Raw genomic sequence first — 21,841 nt, 5'->3', positions numbered from 1 at the left:
GCACATGACCTAAATTTCAATGAGCATATATATCAATATATAATGAACTAAGATTTGAGCTATATATCAAAAGAAAGACCTTGAAGTCTAGTTTGTAGCACTTCAAACCGTTTGTCATTTCGATACTTTGATAAAACGTTATAGGCGTTTTACTAAAAACTATCCTGTCAGAAAAATGGGCTGTGTTTTTGGGTGTCCAGGGGTGCGTTGAGCGCGAGTCAGAACTCCAAAGTCAGAAATAATTTATTTGAGCATCATGGGTAGCGTTGGGCGTGGATGGTGGTGCCAAAGGCGTGAAATTGAAATAAAAGGGATGGGGAGAGAGAAAATAGCCTCATTCTTTAAAGATTAAACCTCCCCTCTCATCCTCAAGTCATCCACGAGTTCTCATACTACCTAAGATGAGTTTTTAATGCAATTAAAGTTTGAATACTACTTCCAAACATCAATTCTAATAATATTCCATCTCAAAAATACTAGATTCTCAACAAGAACAAGGTATCTCCACTAACCTAGGGTTTCGCGATTCAAGGTAAGTTTCGTTACCTCTTTCAACTACAATTGTTAGAGAGGTTTATGGTTGATATTTGTTGTTAGAAACTACTTCAGAAACTTAGAGTAACGATAAACCCTCGAAGGAGAGAAAAATCAAAACTAGAGTTTCTATATTTTGGAAATCTTGGAACTTCTAGTATAGATTCTTAAATTAACTATGTATAGATTTGTTTGGTGAGTTGAACCCATTAGATTGGATCAAATGAAGGTATTCAACAGTAAAAAATCAAGGTGAGTAGAGACAATATTTTTACTAAAGTTGTCTTCTCACAAAGATCATACCATAAGTATTTATTGGAATGTAATGGAGAAATGGAGGAGAAATGTAAAAAATGGAGAAAAAAGTTGAAATATAAAGAAAATAAGGAAAAAATATAATTTTTTTTTAAAAAATAAGCGCTAATTAGCAGTTAGACTTTGCCATGCGAGTTATTTTGATGGTTTTCCAGCCTTCACGCGCTCTTTCATGAGTTATTACACATAATACGCCACATAAACAGCGGATGAGTTTTAATACGAAGGTGGATATAGTTCAGGGGGGTTTTTGGGGACAGACAATAGTTTAGGTAGGGAAATGGCAATAAGGTGATAGTTTAGGTAGGTTTTACGGTATTAGTATTTTTTTTCCGAGGGGAAAATGACTCCCACTTGGATTTGGCCAAAGTACGACCAAATATAAAAGAGTTAATGCCCTAAAACCCCTTTAAACTATCACATTTTTATTAGTTTCCTACTTAAACTAGTCGGTGTCCCTAAAATCTCCCTGAACTATGCCCTTCATATTTAAACCCCCTCATTACTTACCTGACATAACGTGTGTAATAACTCGCTTGGAGCGCGTGACAACTGAAAAAAACCATTAAAATGACCCACCTGACAGTACGTAATGGCTAATTAGCCTAACCCCCTTTCAACTTTATCTTTTTATAAATATTTTCTTTATTTTTTTATATCCACCTTTCTTCCTCATTTTTAACCATTTTTCCTTATTTTTTCACCTTTATTTTTATTTTTTCACCTTCGTCTTCATCTTTTTTTTACCTTTAAATTTTTTCTCCCTATCTTGTTTTCTCTAAAATAATTTATTATCTTTCTTGTTTTAGTCTTCTTTCATGTGTTGTACATATTGTTGAAAGAACACCCATATAAATATTCTTATTAAATTCATCACCTTGTAGATAATAAAGTTGAATCTCTTGAACCTTGTTTGTGTAATCCAAAATTAGAGAATGTAGTTCCTGGCCGATTAGTTTATTATTTGCGAAATTTTATTTTATGTAATCTTGTTTATGTAATATAAGATGATTTTTAATAAATGCAATACTATATGCCTCCATTTTTTTTATTGTGCTACAAAGTGAATATAAATAAGGACTTATTTAACTAGAGTCTAGCATAAAGCACAATCACAATTAAACTTAAAATTAACACATTACATTAGATACTATTTTGGCTAAAACTCCTAGAATTAATCAGTCATCCGAGAGTAATACATGATGAATAAACTAAAAAAAATTAGTACAAACCATAAGTTAATATAGTTAGACATACCGCTAAGAATTAAATATGGGGTTTTAATATATAGGACAATATACTTCGGGGGGTTTTGGGGATACCAGATAGTTTAAGTAGGTAACTAACAAAAAAGTTATAATTTAGGAGGATTTTAGGCTGAGTTAAATAGCCATGTGTAGTGCCACATGACACGTTTTTTTTAGATGATTAGGAGCGTGTACTAGATGGACCTCTAAGAATATAACGAGGAGGTTTTAATATGAAGGGCAATATAGTTAAGGGGAATTTTGAGGAAATCGAATAGTTTAAGTAGTAAACTAAAGAAAACGTAATAGTTTAGGGGGCTTAGGGTATTAACTCAATATAAAAAGACAATTGATAACTATGAAGTGGCATAAATGTGATTTCACATTTTGGATGAGACCACCATCAACCAGGCACTTTTGCTGCAGAAAACTTCCACTATTCTTTGGCTCTACATATTGAATATTTACTTCTAACTTAAGCATTCTGAGAATCTCAACTTTCTGGGTAATCCTTCATGCCTCATTTGATATTTTAATCGCTACCAAATGATTTCAGGTAATTTCAAATTTTCTTTTTATAATTCCATATACTTTATTACAAACTTGCTATTTGCTCTCTTCCATTTCGAAGATTTAAGTAACGTATCGAGATTTTTCTGCTGCAACTTCTAGTGATGGTAGCTGTGACAACATTTCAGTGTGGAAATGTGTCAAGTGCGTAGAATGATACAGAAAACTCGTAAGAAATTTATCGTTTGGTTGATGTAGTGGAATTATTAATCCCAGTGTAAATTTTTATATAAGATGATATAGTGTTTTGTTGGTCCCATAAGGAAAAATAATTGCCGCATAACTCTAATGCAGCATTTGGTTTGCGGTATTAAATAAAAACCGCATTAAGTTTCGCTAGAATCTATTAGAATGTGGAATTAGAATACATGTATTAGCAATGGGGGACTCTTTAAAGACAAAAATGCCCTTTTAAGGAAAGTAATCACAGTATAACAATCTTTTCATTATTAATCACCGCACAACAATCTCTTCATTGTCAGAGGCAGAGCTAGTATTTCAAGCTTATGGGTTCGGAATACTAAGCATTTTAAGTTACTGAGTTCTAAATTATTAAAATTGTAAATAATCAATGAATTGTTCAAGACAAATACAGGGTTTGGACCAAAGCTACTCGGTTCTCCGAACCCGTAGCCAGAACGCTGGCTCCGCCCTGTTCATTGTTAATCACTGCATAAACACTACCTGCATAATGTACTTGTATCTGGTCCATGTCATATAGGACCATAATGTTAGTAATGCCTTTGTATATTAACACTACAACAACAACAACAACAACGACCCAGTATAATCCCACAAGTGGGGTCTGGGGAGGGTAATATGTACGCAGACCTTACCCCTACCCCGAAGGGTAGAGATGCTGTTTCCAGGAGACCCTCGGCTCAAAAAAAGCAACAGGAGCCGATATATTAGTACCATAAAAATGCATAATAAAATAACAACATAATAAGAGATATGAAATACAGAATACGAAATACGAAATAGATGACTGGTATAGTAAAACTAGCAGGTAAAGCCCTGCATCAATAGACGACCAATGACATTCTCAGTCTAACTCCTAACTGGCTAGTCTCACTCTATTGTGCTGTAGAAATATTCATAATTCTCCCCTAACCCACAACCTTAATGCTCGACCTCCATAATTCCCTGTCAAGGGTCATGTCCTCAGTAATCCTAAGTCGCGCCATGTCATGTCTGATCACCTCTCCCCAATACTTCTTAGGTCGTCCTCTACCTCTCCGCATGCCCACTACAGTCAGTCGCTCACATCTCCTCACCGGTGCATCAGTGCTCCTCCTTTGAATGTGCCCGAACCATCTGAGTCTTACTTCTCGCATTTTGTCCTCCATGGGGGCCACGCCCACCTTCTCTCGAATATCTTCATTCCTAATCTTATCCATCCTTGTATGCCTGCACATCCACCTCAACATCCTCATCTCTGCTACTTTCATCTTCTGGATGTGTGAGTTCTTTACCGACCAACATTCAGTTCCATATAACATGGCAGGCCTAACCACTGCTCTATAAAACTTACCTTTTAGTAACGGTGGCACTTTCTTGTCACACAAGACTCCCGACGCTAACCGCCACTTCATCCACCCCACCCCTATACGGTGTGTGACATCCTCGTCAATCTCCCCGATCCCCTGAATAACCGATCCAAGGTACTTGAAACTACACCTCTTGGGAATGACTTGAGAGTCAAGCCTCACTTCAACTCCCGCTTCCGTCGGCTCAACTCCAAATTTGCACTCGAGGTATTCCGTCTTCGTCCTGCTCAACTTGAAACCTTTAGACTCAAGAGCATGTCTCCAAATCTCTAGCCTCTCGTTGACGCCGCCTCGTGTCTCGTCAATTAGAATAATGTCATCAGCAAATAGCATGCACCATGACACCTCCCTTGAATATGATGAGTCAGTGCATCCATCACCAGGGCAAATAGGAATGGGCTGAGCGCAGACCCTTGGTGCAACCCCGTAATAACTGGAAAGTGTTCAGAGTCGCCTCCTACTGTCCTAACCCGAGTCTTAGATCCCTCATACATGTCTTTAATCACCCTAATATAGTCAATCGGGACCCCTTTATCCTCTAAGCAGCTCCATAAGACCTCCCTAGGAACCCTATCGTACGCTTTTTCCAGATCAATAAACACCATGTGGAGATCCTTCTTCCTATCCCTGTACTGTTCCACCATCCTCCTAATAAGGTGGATAGCTTCTGTGGTAGATCGCCCCGGCATGAACCCGAACTGGTTGTCTGAAATAGACACCGTCCTTTGCACTCTCATTTCTACCACTCTCTCCCAAACTTTCATGGTATGACTTAGTAATTTGATGCCCCTATAGTTGTTACAGCTCTGGACATCACCTTTGTTCTTATACAACGGGACCATTGTACTCCACCTCCACTCTTCAGGCATCCTATTAGTCTTGAATATAACACTAAACAATGCAGTAAGCCATTCCAAGTCTGCTCTACCCACACACCTCCACAGTTCAACCGGAATTTCGTCTGGCCCGGTAGCTCTGCCCCTTCTCATCTTACGCATTGCCTCCATGACTTCATCGATCTCAATGTCCCTACAATTACTTAATTCATGGTGACTGTCGGCATTCCTCGATTCCCCAAGTATAATATCTTGATCCCCTTCTTCACTTAGAAGTTTATGAAAGTAGGTCTGCCACCTCCTCTTAATCTGGTCATCTCCCATCAGAACTTTGCCGTTATCATCTTTTATGCACCTCACTTGGTCCAGATCCCGAGTTGTCCTCTCTCTCGCCTTAGCGAGTCGGAATAACTTCTTCTCCCCACCTTTGTTCCTTAGTTCCTCATACAGACGAGCAAAAGCTGTCGTCTTAGCCTCCGTCACTGCCATCTTCGCCTCCTTCCTAGCTACCTTATACCTTTGACCGTTCTCTCTCTTCTCCTCCTCGTTATTGCTCCCTACTAACCGCAGGTAAGCCGCCTTCTTTGCTTCCACTTTACCTTGGACAACTGCATTCCACCACCAATCTCCTTTGTGGCCACCATTGTGGCCCGTAGATATCCCTAACACCTCTCTCGCCGCCTTTCTTATACAGTCCGTCGTCGTCGACCACATTGTGTTTGCGTCCCCACTACTTCTCCAAGCTCCCATTGCCGATAACCTTCCTTCCAACTCTTTAGCTTTATCCTTAGTTAAGGCGCCCCACCTAATCCTGGGGCGTCCTTGTACTGACCTCTTCTTCCTCCTTATCCTAATACAAATGTCCATCACCAAAAGCCTATGCTGCGTTGAGAGGGTCTCGCCTGGGATAACCTTGCAGTCCTCGCACAACCTTCTGTCGCATCTCCTGAGGAGGAGATAGTCAATCTGAGTCTTCGCCACCGAACTTTGGTAAGTAACCAAATGTTCATCCCGCTTCGTAAAACTCGAGTTCGCAATGACTAGATCGAAAGCCTTGGCAAAGTCCAACAGCGCAATGCCCCCTCCGTTCCGCTCTCCGAAACCAAAGCCGCCATGCACCTCAGTGTACCCACCTGCAGATGACCCAATATGACCATTGAAATCTCCTCCTATGAATAACCTCTCAGAAGGCGGTATACTACGAACAATCTCATCCAACCCCTCCCAAAAGCGCCTCTTAATATCCTCATCCAAGCCTGCTTGCGGTGCGTACGCGCTAACGACATTTAAAGTACCCTCGCCCACCACCAACTTAATAGTCATTAGTCTATCATTCACTCGCCTGACCTCTACCACGGACTCTCTAAGATGGCTATCTACCAGGATACCCACTCCATTCTTACCCCTCAGGACACCAGAGTACCACAACTTATACCCATCCACGTTTTTCGCCCTCGATCCGACCCACATAGTCTCCTAGACACACGCTATATTAATCTTCCTCTTCTGCATGATTTTCGCCAACTCTATGGATTTACTCGTTAGTGAACCTATGTTCCATGACCCGATTCTCAACCTATAGGCTCCCTTGCCCCCTCTACCTCCCCTGCTACCCGACCCACCCCCTGACCCCAGCCCCACACTCTGCCCCACCCGAGGACATGCCCTTATTCTATCATCCCAGACTGCAGCCACTACACCTACAACAATCTAGAGAAGACTCGCTAGTGCACAACGTACACAAATCAAACTAGAAGGAAACAAGTGGTAACTAGTATCCTAGTTGAAAGGTTTAACTATTGCGAAGTAAAGTAACCGTAATTTAGCTAACACCAAAAGGGAAACAGTAAAACAGGAGGTACCAACTCCCGATAACAAAACCTGTGGCTGATTTGTTGTGCTCGATGTAGTTGTACGCTCACGCACCACTTCCTACCGCCCTTTGCTGACACTCGCCCAGGTTGCTCTCCTTTGCCTGTGCTCGTGCGCCCAACTTGTCTCCAATACTCCGAGAATTCCTGAAAATACAGAAAATACCAAGACCCAAAAACCAGAAGGAGCTATCACCGCTACCACTTATACTAGGATGAACAAATTAGGGATTTCTAGCTTCTCTACTTCTCGGTGTTCTTGCTGAGACGGAGTTGTCCAGATCTTGGAGGTGCGACCTACAAGCTTAGACCAATTTCTTGACGAGAATGCACAGCAAGAAGACCAAATCGTATAAGCTAGAAATAAAGCTCCGCAAATCAATAGTACAGCAGCAAAAATCAGCAGAAATCGAACAACAATTTAAATATGGATTCTTTTAAAACCAGAAATAAATAGAGAGCCTCTTATTTCAAATCTCAGTTCCTTTTTTAAGTGAGAGTTCCGTGTGTGTCGAGTGAAGAAGAAGAAAGCACAGCAGCTGATTCTAATTTGCTATAAAGAATCGTGATAACCACTGTGAGGAGCTTCTAGTTTTCATGTAAAAAATCAAAAATCAAATCTTGTTAGGAGCTTCTAGTTTTCACATCTAGCTGAAACAAAATGACTTAACACTAAATGACTTAAAGCATAAAAATTGGATTTATGTTCTTGTTGTATGCACTGATATCAATAGTTTGTCATGAGTGTCTTTATCTTTACAAAGCTCAGTGTATATAACTGTGATGCATTCACTATTTTTCCTGCAACCTATGTTGCGCGGAGTCTCCAAAACAATTGCCGCACCGGTGTCGGATTCTTCAAAAATACACTATTTTTGGAGGATCCGACACAACACCCATCGATATTTTCGGAGAGTCCTAGCAGCATAGCCTACTACTGTAAGCTGGTAATAAATTCCGGTAAACTCAAAGAAGTTCAGCACAAACAATTTTAAGGTGACCGTGAAATGCAGGTAGAATAAGTTCTTTGGAATGAGCTTTCCACACAAGTTTGATTCTTGGGAGCACACAATCATATTTGCAAATCATTCAAAGTGCAATTAGAGCTGACTATGTTAATTCATTTAACAATGTTTGTGGGACTAAACAATAGGCATAACAGTCTATACTCCTTTTATAAACTGATTCTTGGAAGAAACATATTGATATTATTGGGATGTGAAGCAAAACTGTGAACTCACTAGTTGGTGTATTGCACAGTAGCATGATCTCCATTACTTTGAAGATGGACAATAATTGATTACAGAAAAGAATCTCCCCAAACAAATTGCAATTGTAGTCTGAAGTGTGGACTGCGGATGAGCTCTTAAATCCTATAAATGGCTCTTTTGTTGATTTAGGCATCATTCCTTTGCCCATATAATCCCTTTCCTTGTAATATTGCAGGTTTATTCAGCACAATAAGTGATATGGATCTAAATGCTACTATTCCTACTTGCCAGCAGGTTTCAGTTCTGCCATATGCACGAGACCTATTGTCTCCTTTTCAAACACCATAAGAGGAGTGCACAACCATGGAAGAGTTGCATGTTTGGCCACCTCCATGTCATCTACCTCCATGACTGCCGCAAGAGTATGTCCAATATTTCACTGTTTTCGTATCCCATGTTCTCAATTTCCTCTCTGTTTGTGTTGAACATCTCCTGTTCTAGGTTCTTTGTTTTTAACACGAGAACAATTTTAAGATATTGCCTTGCGTTGTTCACAGCACTTCTTACATCCAATTTGGATTTGCTCAGGATGTTGGGAATGAACTGGAAAGCCAAAAATACGAATTGCTTAAAATCATCCAAGATACCCAACGAGGCCTGGTGACAACTGCTGATCAACGATCCATCATTGAGGAGGCTATGGTCTGCTGCTTGTGCTTAAAATAAAGTTCCACTTTATCCTAGTGTATTGACTAGATTTGAGATATCATCAGGTAGTGGTTGAAAGTTTTGATGCTGGCAAAGAAATTGACTTGAATAAGTTGGACGGAACATGGCGGTTGCAGTATACATCTGCATCGGACGTGGTCATTCTTTTTGAATCTGCTGCTAGGCTTCCATTCTTTCAGGTTCAATTTGGTGTATACTAGATTAATAATCAACTTCTAATGCAGTAGTAGGTTAACTGAACAATATAGTATGCAAATTGACCACATATTTTAGTAGTTCAAATAAACTTCTAATCAGTAATAAGGTCTAACTTTTCAATTCACAGATCTTATGAGCTTCGAAAAGAAAAACAGCTTTATTTCCTCAAACCTTTCTTGACTATTTTCATTCATGTGTTACTGAAATCAAATATTTGTAGTATATTTTATCATATGTCTGTACCACTACCATCTAATAATATTACAACGTGAACAAGAAACAAAGAGAACAAAATACTCTATTTTCTTTTCAATGAAAAGTCTAAAGTTCCTCAACCTGCAGTGCATGCCAGATTTGTCAACTCCTATCATTTCATTTACTAGTTACATGCATACTCTGCTGAACCGATCTTTCTGGGTTATGTAATAGGTGGGTCAAATTTTCCAGAAATTTGAGTGCAAGAGTGGATCCCGTGGAGGACTAGTACGCAATGTCATCAAATGGAGTGTTCCACGCTTATTAGAGGTGCAATACTGCCTTCTTACCCATTACTTGCTTGCTGGTGTAAAGTTCTTTTTTTAATTGCCTTCTCTGAAAATATTTTAACTTTAGGATTATAAACAGAAATAATCCTACTTGGTGTGAGATTCCAGCATCGTTAATTGATATATATTATAAACAGATATAGACATTTGGACACAGCTTTTCAGATTGGCAACTTCAGTATAGTAGAACTGATGTTAACTCAACATTTTCTCAGCTCCTATGCTAATTTTTCCAGCTCTTCTTTACTGCCCACCTCTCTTTTCATGATACCCTATCCTACAGTAATTCTTCAGGTGCTTCAGAATAGTTATACCTGTAAAAAAGCCTTATGCTCGAGTTCAGAGTTATGCATTGTGCTTCTCCTTGTAGAATTTTGACAGCATCATTTACTTTTTATAAACATCAACTCTATGAGCATAAAACAACTAGCAATGATGTCCTTGCTGAAGCATGAAAGATTGGAAGGGAATTTGACAAAATAGTATGAAGGGATGCCTCTTGCTGAAGCATGGAAGATTGGAAGGGAATTTGACAAAATAGTATGAAGGGACGCCTCTTGCAGAAATGCAGGGTAAGGCTGCACCGGGCTGCCCTTTTAGTAAGAAGGGATGAAGTGAAGTGCCAGAAGGCTCATCTACGTAGTTGCTTCCATTTAAAAAATTGAGAAGGGAAGTAGTTAAATGCTCATGGATTCTGGAAATAAAAGCACTTCAAAAAGGAACCAAAAAATTATTCTTTTGTTAACGATGGTGTCTGGTTCAGTTTGAGCACTTCGACTAATCCACCTGATATCTACTACCTCTCACCACTACATGTATGGGATAATTCTTCCTGGGAAGGAGTAGACAAAAGATTCATCTAATGTTCCTTCCCTCTGCTCGAATTTCAACTTTGGTTTCAAGGGCTTTACTTCATCTCTTCAACCACTATTTTGTCTGACACGTAGTGGGTAATGTCTAAATTTAAACCTTTTGGGACTACTCTTTTGATTTCCTCATGGCAGCTGTAGTTGTACCAAGTTAAACTTCCCTCAATCTGCAGATATATTTTGCATACGTTATAAAACATTTCTAATGGCTGATAAATCCAGAATCACTCCACACCTTTAGTAAAGTGAAAAGAAAGCATGTGCCTGATGTTCTTAGAATCCAATAAGATTTGGATTCCAAGCATCTTTCTGTTTGTACTCTCGTATATTATCAGTCTACTTTGCTTAGAAATGACTGCCGCTGCTTGTTAACTGTGGTCTGTCCTCCTCTGAATGCATCCCATAAAAAAAGGGTAGGTGTAAATCAGAAATGGAGCGGGATGGATGAAATGGAGGCTCGCATCCGGTGTTCTATGTGATAGGAATGTGCCGCCAAGACTTAAGAGTAAATTTTACAGAGTGGTGGTTCGACTAGCCACCAGCTATGTTGTATGGGGCTGGGTGTTGGCCAGTCAAGAACTCCCATATGCAGAAAATGAAAGTAACAGAAATGAGGATATTGAGATGGCGGAGTGGGTATACCAGGAGAGATAAGATAAGTAATGAAGTTATTCGAAACAAAGCGGGAGTGGCCTCCGTGGAGGACAAGATGCGGGAGTTGAGGCTGAGATAGTTCGGGTACGTCAAGAGGAGAAGCATTGATGCTCCTGTTAGGAGGTGGGAGAGGTTGGTGATGGCGGGTTTGAGAAGAGGTCGAGGTAGGCCAAAGAAGTACTGGGGAGAGGTGATTAGGCAAGATATGTTACTGCTTCAGCTTAATGGGGACATGACGTTTGATAGGAAAGTGTCGAGGATTAGGGTAGAAGGTTAGTAGGTAGTTGAAAGTTTCTTCATATTCTTTGATCTATATTACATCATGTTGTGTAGTTCGCTTCAATTATCGTATTTCCCTGCTGTTACTATTTGATTTACTACTTATTCGTTTGTCCCTCTTTTTCTTCTCTCCCTTTTTTTTCTTTTCTCCCTCTTTTTCTTCTCTCTCCCTTTTCTTTCTTTTTCTCCCTCTTGTTCTTCTCTGAGCAGAGGGTCTATTAGAAATAAGCTCTCTACCTTCACTAGGTAGGGATAAAGTCTGTGCACACACTATCCTTCCAGACCCACCTGTGGGAATATACTGGGTTTGTTATTGTTGTTGTTGTTGTTGTCACCCCCTCTATTACCCTTCCGTTCTGATTATTCTCTACTTTTTCTTATAAGGATTCTGCTTATTCCCTATCTAGTTATCTTATTTTACGAGTGTAACTTCAGTGTTTCATGAAATCCTATCTGCATGGACTATTGTATCCCATAAAAAAGAGCAGAGTGCCTTTGATTTCCTATCAGTGCTTTCACTTCTAAGTGTTGAAATCAGAACTACCTGAATTAAGCTTCAAAGTGTCGCATTTCTAACCTTTAAAACTTTCAAAGTTCTGGTTGATACCAAAGTTCGTAAGAAATTCTCCAAAAGAATACGTGCCATAGTCTATGTCTCTCTCCTGGAATGTACAGGTAGCTTAATGAATACTGAGTGTCTCACAATCCATTTTGGAATGGAGTGATATATTTACTCTTCTTCTTGTTTGTCATTTTATCCTTGTGATAGTTTGTAAAACTGTTCAACTTATGACCTTTAATATACACTAGAAGAATGAGAGGTTGACAGGAGTAATAGAGAGAGAGGAAAGGGTAGATTACATACTAAGAAGGAAAAGGATAAAGCATGTTTAATTCAAATGATTTGATAATGATCTTCTTATACCTACAGGAGAATGAAGGTGCTACTCTGATAGTTTCTGCCAGATTTTCTTGCGTTTCAGCTCGTAACATTTACCTCAAGTTTGAGGAGGTAATTTTTCTGATTACTACTCAAGTATACTATTTATCTGGGCTTTTTATGGCTGTGTCCTCATCCTTCTCCTTAAAATATTCTACCTAATCATTGGTTCCGGTGCTTGAGCAGAAGTCCATATCGTGTCCTTCTGAAGTAGTGTTTTGGGACTCCATATGTTGCAGGCCATGTCTAGGTAATAGACATCAACGGCTTCACTGCAAATTTGTCGGGCTTTTATTTCCTGTCTTGTGCTTCGGTCTCCTTAGTAGTTAAATTAACTATTTTGTGCTGCTTTACTTAGTTTCTGATGCTTTCTGATTGGAAAGATGAATTTTGTTTTTGAAATTCTACATGGATAGTGATTATCAAATTCTGTCCTGTGTCTATGCGAGTGTTCTTTGCCTCTTCTGCTTTTTTCCCCTTTAAACTGTGTTTCTCAGAAAACTTTTCATCCTCCTCAAGTTGACATGATCAGTAACATATGAAGTTGAGAAGTCTTCCAGTTGTACTCTAAGAGAAGCTAATGTTAGAAATACTGTCCTTTAGTGATGAGAAAGTAGATACATAATCAAATATTGAGAATCTAGAGTCAACACCGTCCAGTACTGGTTTTGAAAGTAAAACACACTCATGATCCACAACTCATAATTCTGTTCAACCTGTTGCACTAAAGTTATCTGGGTTAGATTTAGTCATACATCTTCATCTGAGCTGAGATAGAAATTCTATAACAGGGTGGTTATGTCTTCTACATCTTTTACTAGTTCCTGATAGTCAAATTGAACTTCCACAGGCCAAAGTGAACTAGTCTATTTACCTTACTGTTCAAATAGTCGAATGGTGTCTGCATCATTATGATAATGTGCCAAAGACGCACTTCATCTTCATGTGTTATCTTCTTTTTTAGGTTCTGCATTCAGTGTTCACTGATTCCTCAAAAGTTGCGTTTTGGTACATACAGATGACCTGAAGCTTGATGAGATGGCAAATAAACACGGAAAACATACTTTGTTATAGATATCACCTACTTGATAACTAGATGTTCTCGGCGGCGTCGGCGTTGGAAGCCCGACGCCTACTTTAAGTATCTTCTTTAGTATCATGCATGTATTTTTCTTCTTCTTCTTTTGCAGATAGGTCTTCAAAATATTAACATCAGTGAAGATCTGCAAGCGGTAATAGCTCCAGCAATTCTGCCAAGGTCTTTTTTAAGTTTACAGGTACTTGTGCTGTGGTGTTGAGATTTTCTTTAATTTTCTGTATGTTTACGCAATAGCTGTGCAGAATCATTTTGAGCCCCTCCTCCCTCATGGAGGGTCCAGGTACAATTAAAGGGATAAAACAAAAGAGACTTAGTTCGTGATCCAGTAGATTAAAACAAGTGCAGCAAGCTTTTGTGACTGGAAAAATACATATCTCTAGTTCATATAAGTATATGTCCAAAATGAATTTTCCTGGTTTGCAGATACTGCAGTTTATTCGGAGTTTCAAAGCTCAAGTTGCAGTTACCAGCCCAGAGAGGTATTAACTTGATGTAACCATAATCACAGTTGAGTTTTTACTGGTGTGTCTATTGTATTCACGTGAACATGGACCATGTGCAGGCGATCCGTAGGGGGCCTATATTACCTTTCTTATCTTGATAACAATATGCTCTTAGGTCGCGCTGTTGGAGGTGGAGTATTTGTATTCACTAGAGCACAGGCTCTTACCTTCTAACCAGCCTGCTCAGATGCAAATAGTTCCATTTGTGAGAATGTGGTCAATCCCGTTTGCGTTTGTGAAATGGAAATTTGTCTAAGCAAGGAAAGAGTACATATTCCAGTTTCTGTGCAGCCATAGGAGCAAATCCTATTGTTTTAAGGACTATATGTAAATTTTAAGGCTTCGAAAGCTAAGTGACACGGAATTGCAGATTTATGCGAATGTATACATGTAAATTGCTTGTGGATGAGCTTTGAAAGAATATGTGCAGTGATGTCAGTGACCTAAATCTAGGTCACGGCTGACTCTAATGGGTTCATTCTGCTAAATAAACCATCTCAATTTATTCTTAAATGAACTGTTTCATCATATTCCCTTAATTAACTATTTGAATCATAAACCAGAAAGAAAGTGTACAACACGCTATATGTTTGGATCTTTTGAAATACTTATCTAATACGAAACTTTACACAATATTTACGAAGACTAAACTTTAACTTCAATTTATGTTCAATATAGAATTGCATAAAGTCTTTTAGATATAAAAATATGTCCATAATGTGCAATTATTTCTGGTATCAAATAATTTAGAAAATTTGAATAAAACTGAGTACATCTACCATATCAATTTGTTAGTCCACTTTAGCTTATTGAGGAATACCAATCTTGAATTTAAGATTAGACAAACATATGAAGTGTTTTATAAGTCCGTTTAAATAAAAAATTTAATTCATCAATACATTTAGAGAAGAGATCCCAAGTGTGGGCGAACATAGACTAATGTAATCAACTAGTTGCGTTTGGAGAGATGTAGTAGAGGCCTAAACAAAACCTTACGTCTAACATAAATTTAGCATTACCGAATTGAGCGGCTCGGACTGTAATTAAAGCGCCAAGGAGTAGAGGGTAAACATGGAAAAAGTCAACAGAGAGATAAAACGTTGGGATTTGAAAATTCCAGCTTATATACATTAATACTGCTTCAAATCCAGAAAAAAATTAAGTGCCGAAGATGAGAGCCATTATCGCATTTCTCCTCTTCCTTTTCCTTACAACAACTACTAGTATTACAGCAACAGCTCATGAGTCTTCCAAATGCAAAGCGTGGCTGGTTCAATCCATTCCCACTGATATGCCCCAACTTCCTCCTGTTCCCGGCCTTCTTTCAACCGGTAATTTTACTGACACAATAGAATTGATGTGAAAATCGTGTTGTCAGAATTACTTTAATGGCTTCCTTTTCTATGTTTCTTAGTGCCTTAATCCTTTGATAGTGAGTACTGACTACTTCCTATTAATGTTCAGATTCCTAAAATTGGCAACTTATTATGTCCACTCTTCTTCTACTTCTTATCTTATACATTTCTTATCTGATATCACTTGTTTAAGATTAAAACATAGTATTGGACTGGTACGTTTTGATTAGAAAACAGAATTTAAGTGACACCAATTTTTTTTTTATTTTTTTTTTTAAAAGCTGCTTGCATTAGGCCTTGACTAGTCAGCTTAGAATCAAAGTGCTCAAGTCATAATATCTGTTGGATGTATACACGGTGATATTTTTTGTGAATGACTTCATATACTCCCTCCCGTTTTATGTGATCCACTTTGATTGGGCACATAGTTTAGAAAGAAAGTCTTTTGAAACTTGGGGTTTAAAACAAACCATACATATTTTTCTGTAGCTATAAATCATCTCATTATGGCTAAAATGAAAAGTTTAAAGCTAAATTATTTCTAAATATAGAAAGGTATCATTCTTTTGGGGACAGATTATAAAGGAAAAAGCATCACCTAAATTGGGATAGAGGGAGTATTTCTTTTTTGTTTGAGTGTAACAAAGTGTGCACCTATCTTTTGTTGGAATCTGTTAGCAAGGTTATAGTTAACTCCCATTTCAGTGTGCTGCAAAATCTCTATTCCATGTTTCATGAATTTGTTGGCCTCAGGCTCGGAAACCTCATTGTTTGTCTATATATTGTACACTGAGTGCATAGTTCATTAGCTCAAAGTCTCAAGCTGGAGCTCACAAAGTCAGATGGAAGCTAGTTAAGTGTGTTTCTTTCTCTTTGTAACTTCGTGTTGATGATTATTTCAGCGGATGTCCTTCAATGGCTGGCTGGAAACTCTTCAAAGAGTTTGGACATAATTGCACAATATTGGCAATTAGTACCAAGTCTCTCTGATCCTCGTTCAGGGGATTATGGATACTCAGATGAGAAGTTGCAGCAATTTGGGGCTAACGAAGGATTGAAAGTCTACAAAGCATTAGAAAGTGCTGCAAATCGCAAACTTCCAATTAGGTAAATCTGTAGGTATAGCTAAAGCCTAAAAAACATGAGTTAATTTTATGAAATATCTGCTTGTTGCTGCTATTTGTTAAACATATATCATTAGCATAGGAGGATCGGTGTGAAACAATTCCTGTGGTCAAGGGGTGTTGGGGATTTTGGTACAACCACAGGGGGTAAACTATGTATTAAGCCTTTTACTTGAAATAGCAATATTTATGTTCTTTACCAATGTAAATGCTCCAACTTCTTTTGTGCATGCTTCAGCGTCCGAAGGAAAACATGAGGTGTTAGTTTGGCCTGTATGTGCATATGCTGATTTATCCTATTCCCTTGGAACTAATCACAATTCAGACTTTTACAGCATTCTGGAGTTTATCCCGATTACACGGAAGAACCATCCAACTTAGCATCAGGGAGGCCAAATGTGAAGAATGTTACCTTGCTGCTTAGCGACTGGTGGGGATCAGGTGTAGTTCATGCTAAAGTTTGGATCTCAGACAGTAGAGATGTTTATATTGGATCTGCAAACAATGACTGGAAATCTCTTACTCAGGTAAAACTGATCCAAATTAACAAGAATAACTTTCTCCAAATGTTCCTGATCTAGCAAAAGCAGCTGAAGAACTCTGATAATTTCTAAACTTCAAGAAGAATCGTCATCATAAGTCTAGTGAAGTATGAGTGTTTTGAATGTCTGGTTAATTAGCCTATTTGGGCCCAGCATATAAGATCATGTTGCTGAATAAAACATTGTTAGACATCAAATTCCATCAGAATAAAATGAACTGCTACTTTCAAACATAGAACAAGAAAAACTAGGATTATGGTAGTCTAAGTAGGCTCTCGAGGAAGAGACCATATGCCATGTAGGAAGATTTTCTTTCTGATATTTGAAATACTTTACAAAGTTGGAAATAAGTCGGATATCTTCTCATTGTTGTCCATCAACCACTGCTGTCCATCTCTCTTACACCTGATTCTTAAGTAATCATCTCTCTGTCAATTATTGACTTTTTGCTTCAAACTCCTTTGGAGTATCCGATTTTCGTTAACAGTGAAGAGTAGTTTCATAATCACATTCGTACCACAAAAATGGGTACATTGTATCTTTATAATTTTAATTAAAAGTCTACCTTGCGATGGTAGCAGGTTAGGGAAATCCCTATCTGTACAGTAAGAACTAAAAGCTAAATGAATGGGGGAGGGGGCAATTTCCTTTCCAGCTATGTTTGATGAACATTTTTACCCTTCGTCAATACTTTTAATGCACAAGAAAAGATCCGTTATTTGTTCCTAAGTTGGATGGTTAGATACAAAGATCACGACAACCGGACGAGATCAGTTTGAAATATCTCACTTGTACTCTACTGTGTTCAGGTAAAGGAGGTAGGAATATATCTCGCTGGTTGCTCAGATATAGCAAAAAAGGTTGAAATCTACTATGACAACCTTTGGAAACTTGCCCACCTTGATGTTTCAGCTTACACAAGATCAGTTTGGGATTCACAGTGGCAGATTAATCGCAAGGTTCCATGTTGGTCCCATTATGTAAATCCTAAAGACAGGTGCAGGTAAGCATAAAATAAATATGCAAATACTCTTTTTAAGTTGCTGGCTTCTCCCCTTGTTCTCCGCATCTTGCAGCAGCCTTATAAGAGTGTGGGGAATTCTTTTATTTTTCTTGCACATAATAATTGCACAAAAAAATAGCAAAAGGGAAATGGAAAAATAGAAGTCATATGCAAGTGCAAAGGTCACTGCTTTTGGCTGTTACCACTTATATACAGGGGCGGATGTAGAGAATGGAATACGGGTTCCTGGGAACCCAGTAACTCTTGCGTAAACCCTGTATTTATATTAAAAATTTACTAAATATTTGTAAATATCTAAATGTGAACCCAGTTATTATTGCATATTAATTTAAAATTATGGTAGGAACCCATAAGCCTCAAATCCTGGATCCGCCTCTGCTTATATAGGTTGAAATTTTTTGCCTTTATGCAATTCAAGTTCATATAACCAAAACAGACTTCTGAAATTAGAACCCAAACACAAACTAAGACCTGTCTGCGAAAAATTCATTTGGGAAACTGCTAAATGCTTTGCTATAATTTCTCCCTTACTCTGCTGAAAGCCCTCCTTCCCAATGTTTAATGGAACAGAACTAGGACTGCACTTCAAACATTGGGTGTTCAAGTTTGGGAAATAAACTCGAGATTAAAAATTTTAACATGATAAAATTTCCTTGAAGTTATCGAGAAAACCTCTTGATGCGGGCCTTACTATTATTAATAGGGTATTATATTGTGTCTTGACAGATCACCACTTCCCAAATGTATGGAGGTTGCTCACATCTCTGGCTACCCTGTATTATCAGACCCTTTCATGTTTCACATTCCCATAGAGACACCTGGAGTCAATGATTTGTTTTTCCATCCTCAACCCAGCTACCTTTCGTTTGCTCCTCCAGAGGTATATGGTTACTGGAATAAGTGTATTAGCAACTAATCTGCATTTTCATCTACTGTGGTGATATGACATTTATCTCCTAGAGGGTGCTTTTTCTTTTTCTCTTCACATTTTTGTTTCCTTATGTGCACTGTGGTAAGTCAATGAGTATGTACATCCCGTCATGTTTATATAACCCTTTATTCATGTAATGAACTCTGCTGAAATGAATGATAAAAATTTCTGAGCAGATTACATTTTCTTGGAATGCCTGAAAATGTGGATCTGGTAGCTAATTTCATTGGTCTGAAGCAGAAGTCAAATACCATGCTTGTTCCTCTAGATATCATATAAATAGTGTTCTTTTTCACGCTTTCATAGGAGGACACTATTTAAACAAAATCTTACATTTCCCACTTAGTCCAAATATATCCTAAACTGCTAATGTGCCTTGCTTGGTAGAAGAATTAATTGTCTAGTTGCAGCTTTATGATTAAAATCAAGTCCCTTTCTTTGTATACATCATACTTATGCTGTCCATAAACTGCAGCTCTTGTTTGGTAAGTACTATACAGATGAACAGGCTTGGGTGGACACCATTAAATCAGTAGGAAATGGAGGAACAGTCAGAATCAACACCATGGACTGGCTTGGTCAGTCAGGATACACAAAAGAAACAGTTTATTGGCCATCACTTTCTTCAGCTATTTCAGAGGTAACTTGTGCTTCTTCTATCTTTTGCATGTTAATCTTTGATGTGCAGCATATAAACATATATCTCTTTTGACTTCTGATTGAAGGTCTCATACTATTTGCATGATTTATTCGACTGCTTGTTCTCTCTGTAATTTTAAATGGCTTTAAGTTAAACTTTACAATTAGGTATTTCCTGATGCTTGATTAAAAGTACTGCTTGTAAAGCTCAAATGCATGATGCATTTTTCTCCTTGAAATGCATGATGCAGTAAAGCACTATCTACTGAGAAGTAAATGCAGTCTACTGATTAAATTTTTTCTTTTCACACTGCACAAATTTGCTAGTTAGTTCATAAGGTCTCCTTTTTTGTATCGTTTGACAAATATCTATGTTGCAATATCAGGTTAAGTATGCTGGTAATGTATTGCCAGGTTTGGAATCAAATATTGTGATAGACCATGTGAAAGTTCATCTATGGAAGCTGATCACGTTTTGCTCGTTTTTCTTAGTGAATGTTGCTTCCTAGTTTGGTCTTCAGTTTTATATGCTTTTGACATCTGAGAACTCTTGTGGATGCTTAAGCGTGTATAACAAATAAAAGGAGAGGGCCTGTGCAAAAGACAAACTGCTTGAAAATGAAGTCACTTAAAAGAATAGTTTAATAGGGGACATGCAGAAGACCAAAGGATATGTAGGGAATTGTTAAAATTGCAGTCTACTCATCCAGGTCTATTAATGCTTGTCATCTTTAAGTGAGTGATTGTTTTCCTTGGCGGCTACATAGTGGCAGCACATGGGAGAAACTGGGAGCTATGAGCTGGAGATTAGCTAGGTTTCTTGCTTCCTACATTACTGTCCATTTAGATGGTTTCAATAGGAAAAAGCATCTGGTGGCCCCAGTTCACTCTACAACAACAGTAAAGGTCCATATAGAGCCTTATCGAATGCTGAAAGCCAATATGTTGTTAAGCATAAGCAGTACCGATTCCCGGGTTTATAATATCACTAGTTTTTCAGGACAGGATGCGTATGTCCTTGTTTGGAGATTCAAGCTTTACCTTCATCCCGCGTGTAAAATTGGTTATAACCTAATCTTGCTGTAATTTTCTAAATGCAGGTTGTCTTCTCCAAGAGCGCGAAGATTCAAATACTGGTCGCAAAGTGGGCTCACTTTATAAACAACACAGATCAGTATCTAAAGTCATTGCTTTACTCCAACACCCTGTGCTCTTCTTCAAAGTACAACCATTGTTCTGGTAAAGTTGAGATCAAGTATTACATTGTTCCAGGATACAATTCAACTGGACCTGCAGCACTTAATGGTACTGCCACCGGGAATATGTATCCTGGCTATACACGGGTTAATCATGGTAAATATGCAGTTAGTGATACGCGTGCACACATAAGCACCAGCAACCTGGTGTGGGACTACTTTTACACGACAGCAGGCGTTAGCTTTGGGACATATCAACCTGCTATTGTTTCGCAACTTCAAGAAATCTTCAATGCTGACTGGAATTCGCCATATGCAGTGCCAGTTGAACCGATGGAGGAAGGTCATGCATGTTCAAGCTGATGAAAAAAGAAAAAGAAAAAAAAAGAAAGATTGGCTCAGAGTTCTTCTCTGACACAGTTTGACACAAGTGGAAGTTAAAGGCATAGGAGAATGATTAAAGTTATTGAATCCAGATACTGCAGGAGTTTAGGTTCTTACTCCATACCATTCATTTCTGTGGACATTATCGCTTGTAGAAAACCTTTTACAATTTATTCATCAAATAAATCTGGTTATGATTATGCAGCACAACTTATCAATTTTAAAACCTTAAACTACATAATAAATGAGATGTAAATGACAGAGACGCTCTTCAAATCTATATATATATTAAAGGAATAAAGTTACCATATATAGTTGGCATTATAGCTAAGCCAAGTGGCAAGCTAATAAATGTCAATAATATATGGTAACTTTATTCTATATTTGACTATGTTAGTTAAATACAAATATATATATATATATATATATATATATATATATATATATATATAGAGAGAGAGAGAGAGAGAGAGAGAGAGAGAGAGAGTTTGAATTAAAAAATAATTTTGAATTTATAGATAAAGTTTTAAAATTTGAATTTAAATTCAAAATAAAAATTTATCTTTTTTAAATTATTTTATCATATTTAATTCGGTTAATGATCATATGCAATCATGTTAGGAACTTTTGTTATATTTTCTAATTATTTAAATACTACTTCGCCTCTGGCAAAAAAAAAAAAAATTACTTCATATA

At 38.0% G+C, this 21,841-nt stretch overlaps 2 protein-coding genes across 5 annotated transcripts; both read left to right on the top strand.

The window, feature by feature from the left end:
• Window positions 1-2,478: 2,478 nt before the first annotated feature.
• Window positions 2,479-14,458, top strand: LOC107775106 (putative plastid-lipid-associated protein 10, chloroplastic). Of its 4 annotated transcripts, none has more exons than XM_075252003.1 (9): window positions 2,479-2,652; window positions 8,429-8,556; window positions 8,723-8,836; window positions 8,908-9,042; window positions 9,491-9,586; window positions 12,340-12,420; window positions 13,539-13,625; window positions 13,871-13,926; window positions 14,010-14,458. In XM_075252003.1, exons 1-9 carry the CDS (start codon window positions 2,643-2,645, stop codon window positions 14,122-14,124), a joined length of 822 nt encoding a protein of 273 aa, XP_075108104.1. In that variant the 5' UTR covers window positions 2,479-2,642; the 3' UTR covers window positions 14,125-14,458. The 4 variants fall into 4 exon arrangements, with proteins under 4 accessions (XP_075108104.1, XP_075108107.1, XP_075108102.1 ...); XM_075252006.1 differs by having other exon boundaries at window positions 2,492-2,652; window positions 8,370-8,556; XM_075252001.1 differs by having other exon boundaries at window positions 2,510-2,652; window positions 8,426-8,556.
• Window positions 14,459-14,872: 414 nt separating this feature from the next.
• On the top strand, window positions 14,873-21,355 carry LOC107775107 (uncharacterized). Its single transcript, XM_016594788.2, has 7 exons — window positions 14,873-15,281; window positions 16,208-16,412; window positions 16,755-16,956; window positions 17,781-17,974; window positions 18,722-18,875; window positions 19,402-19,566; window positions 20,666-21,355. Exons 1-7 carry the CDS (start codon window positions 15,122-15,124, stop codon window positions 21,122-21,124), a joined length of 1,539 nt encoding a protein of 512 aa, XP_016450274.2. The 5' UTR covers window positions 14,873-15,121; the 3' UTR covers window positions 21,125-21,355.
• The last annotated feature ends 486 nt before the right edge of the window (window positions 21,356-21,841 follow it).

Source organism: Nicotiana tabacum, chromosome 1 (genome assembly GCF_000715075.1).
Source record: "Nicotiana tabacum cultivar K326 chromosome 1, ASM71507v2, whole genome shotgun sequence".
Taxonomy (NCBI): Eukaryota; Viridiplantae; Streptophyta; class Magnoliopsida; order Solanales; family Solanaceae; genus Nicotiana; species Nicotiana tabacum.
Note: the sequence above shows the minus strand (reverse complement) of the source record. Positions and strands in the feature narration are given on the sequence as shown.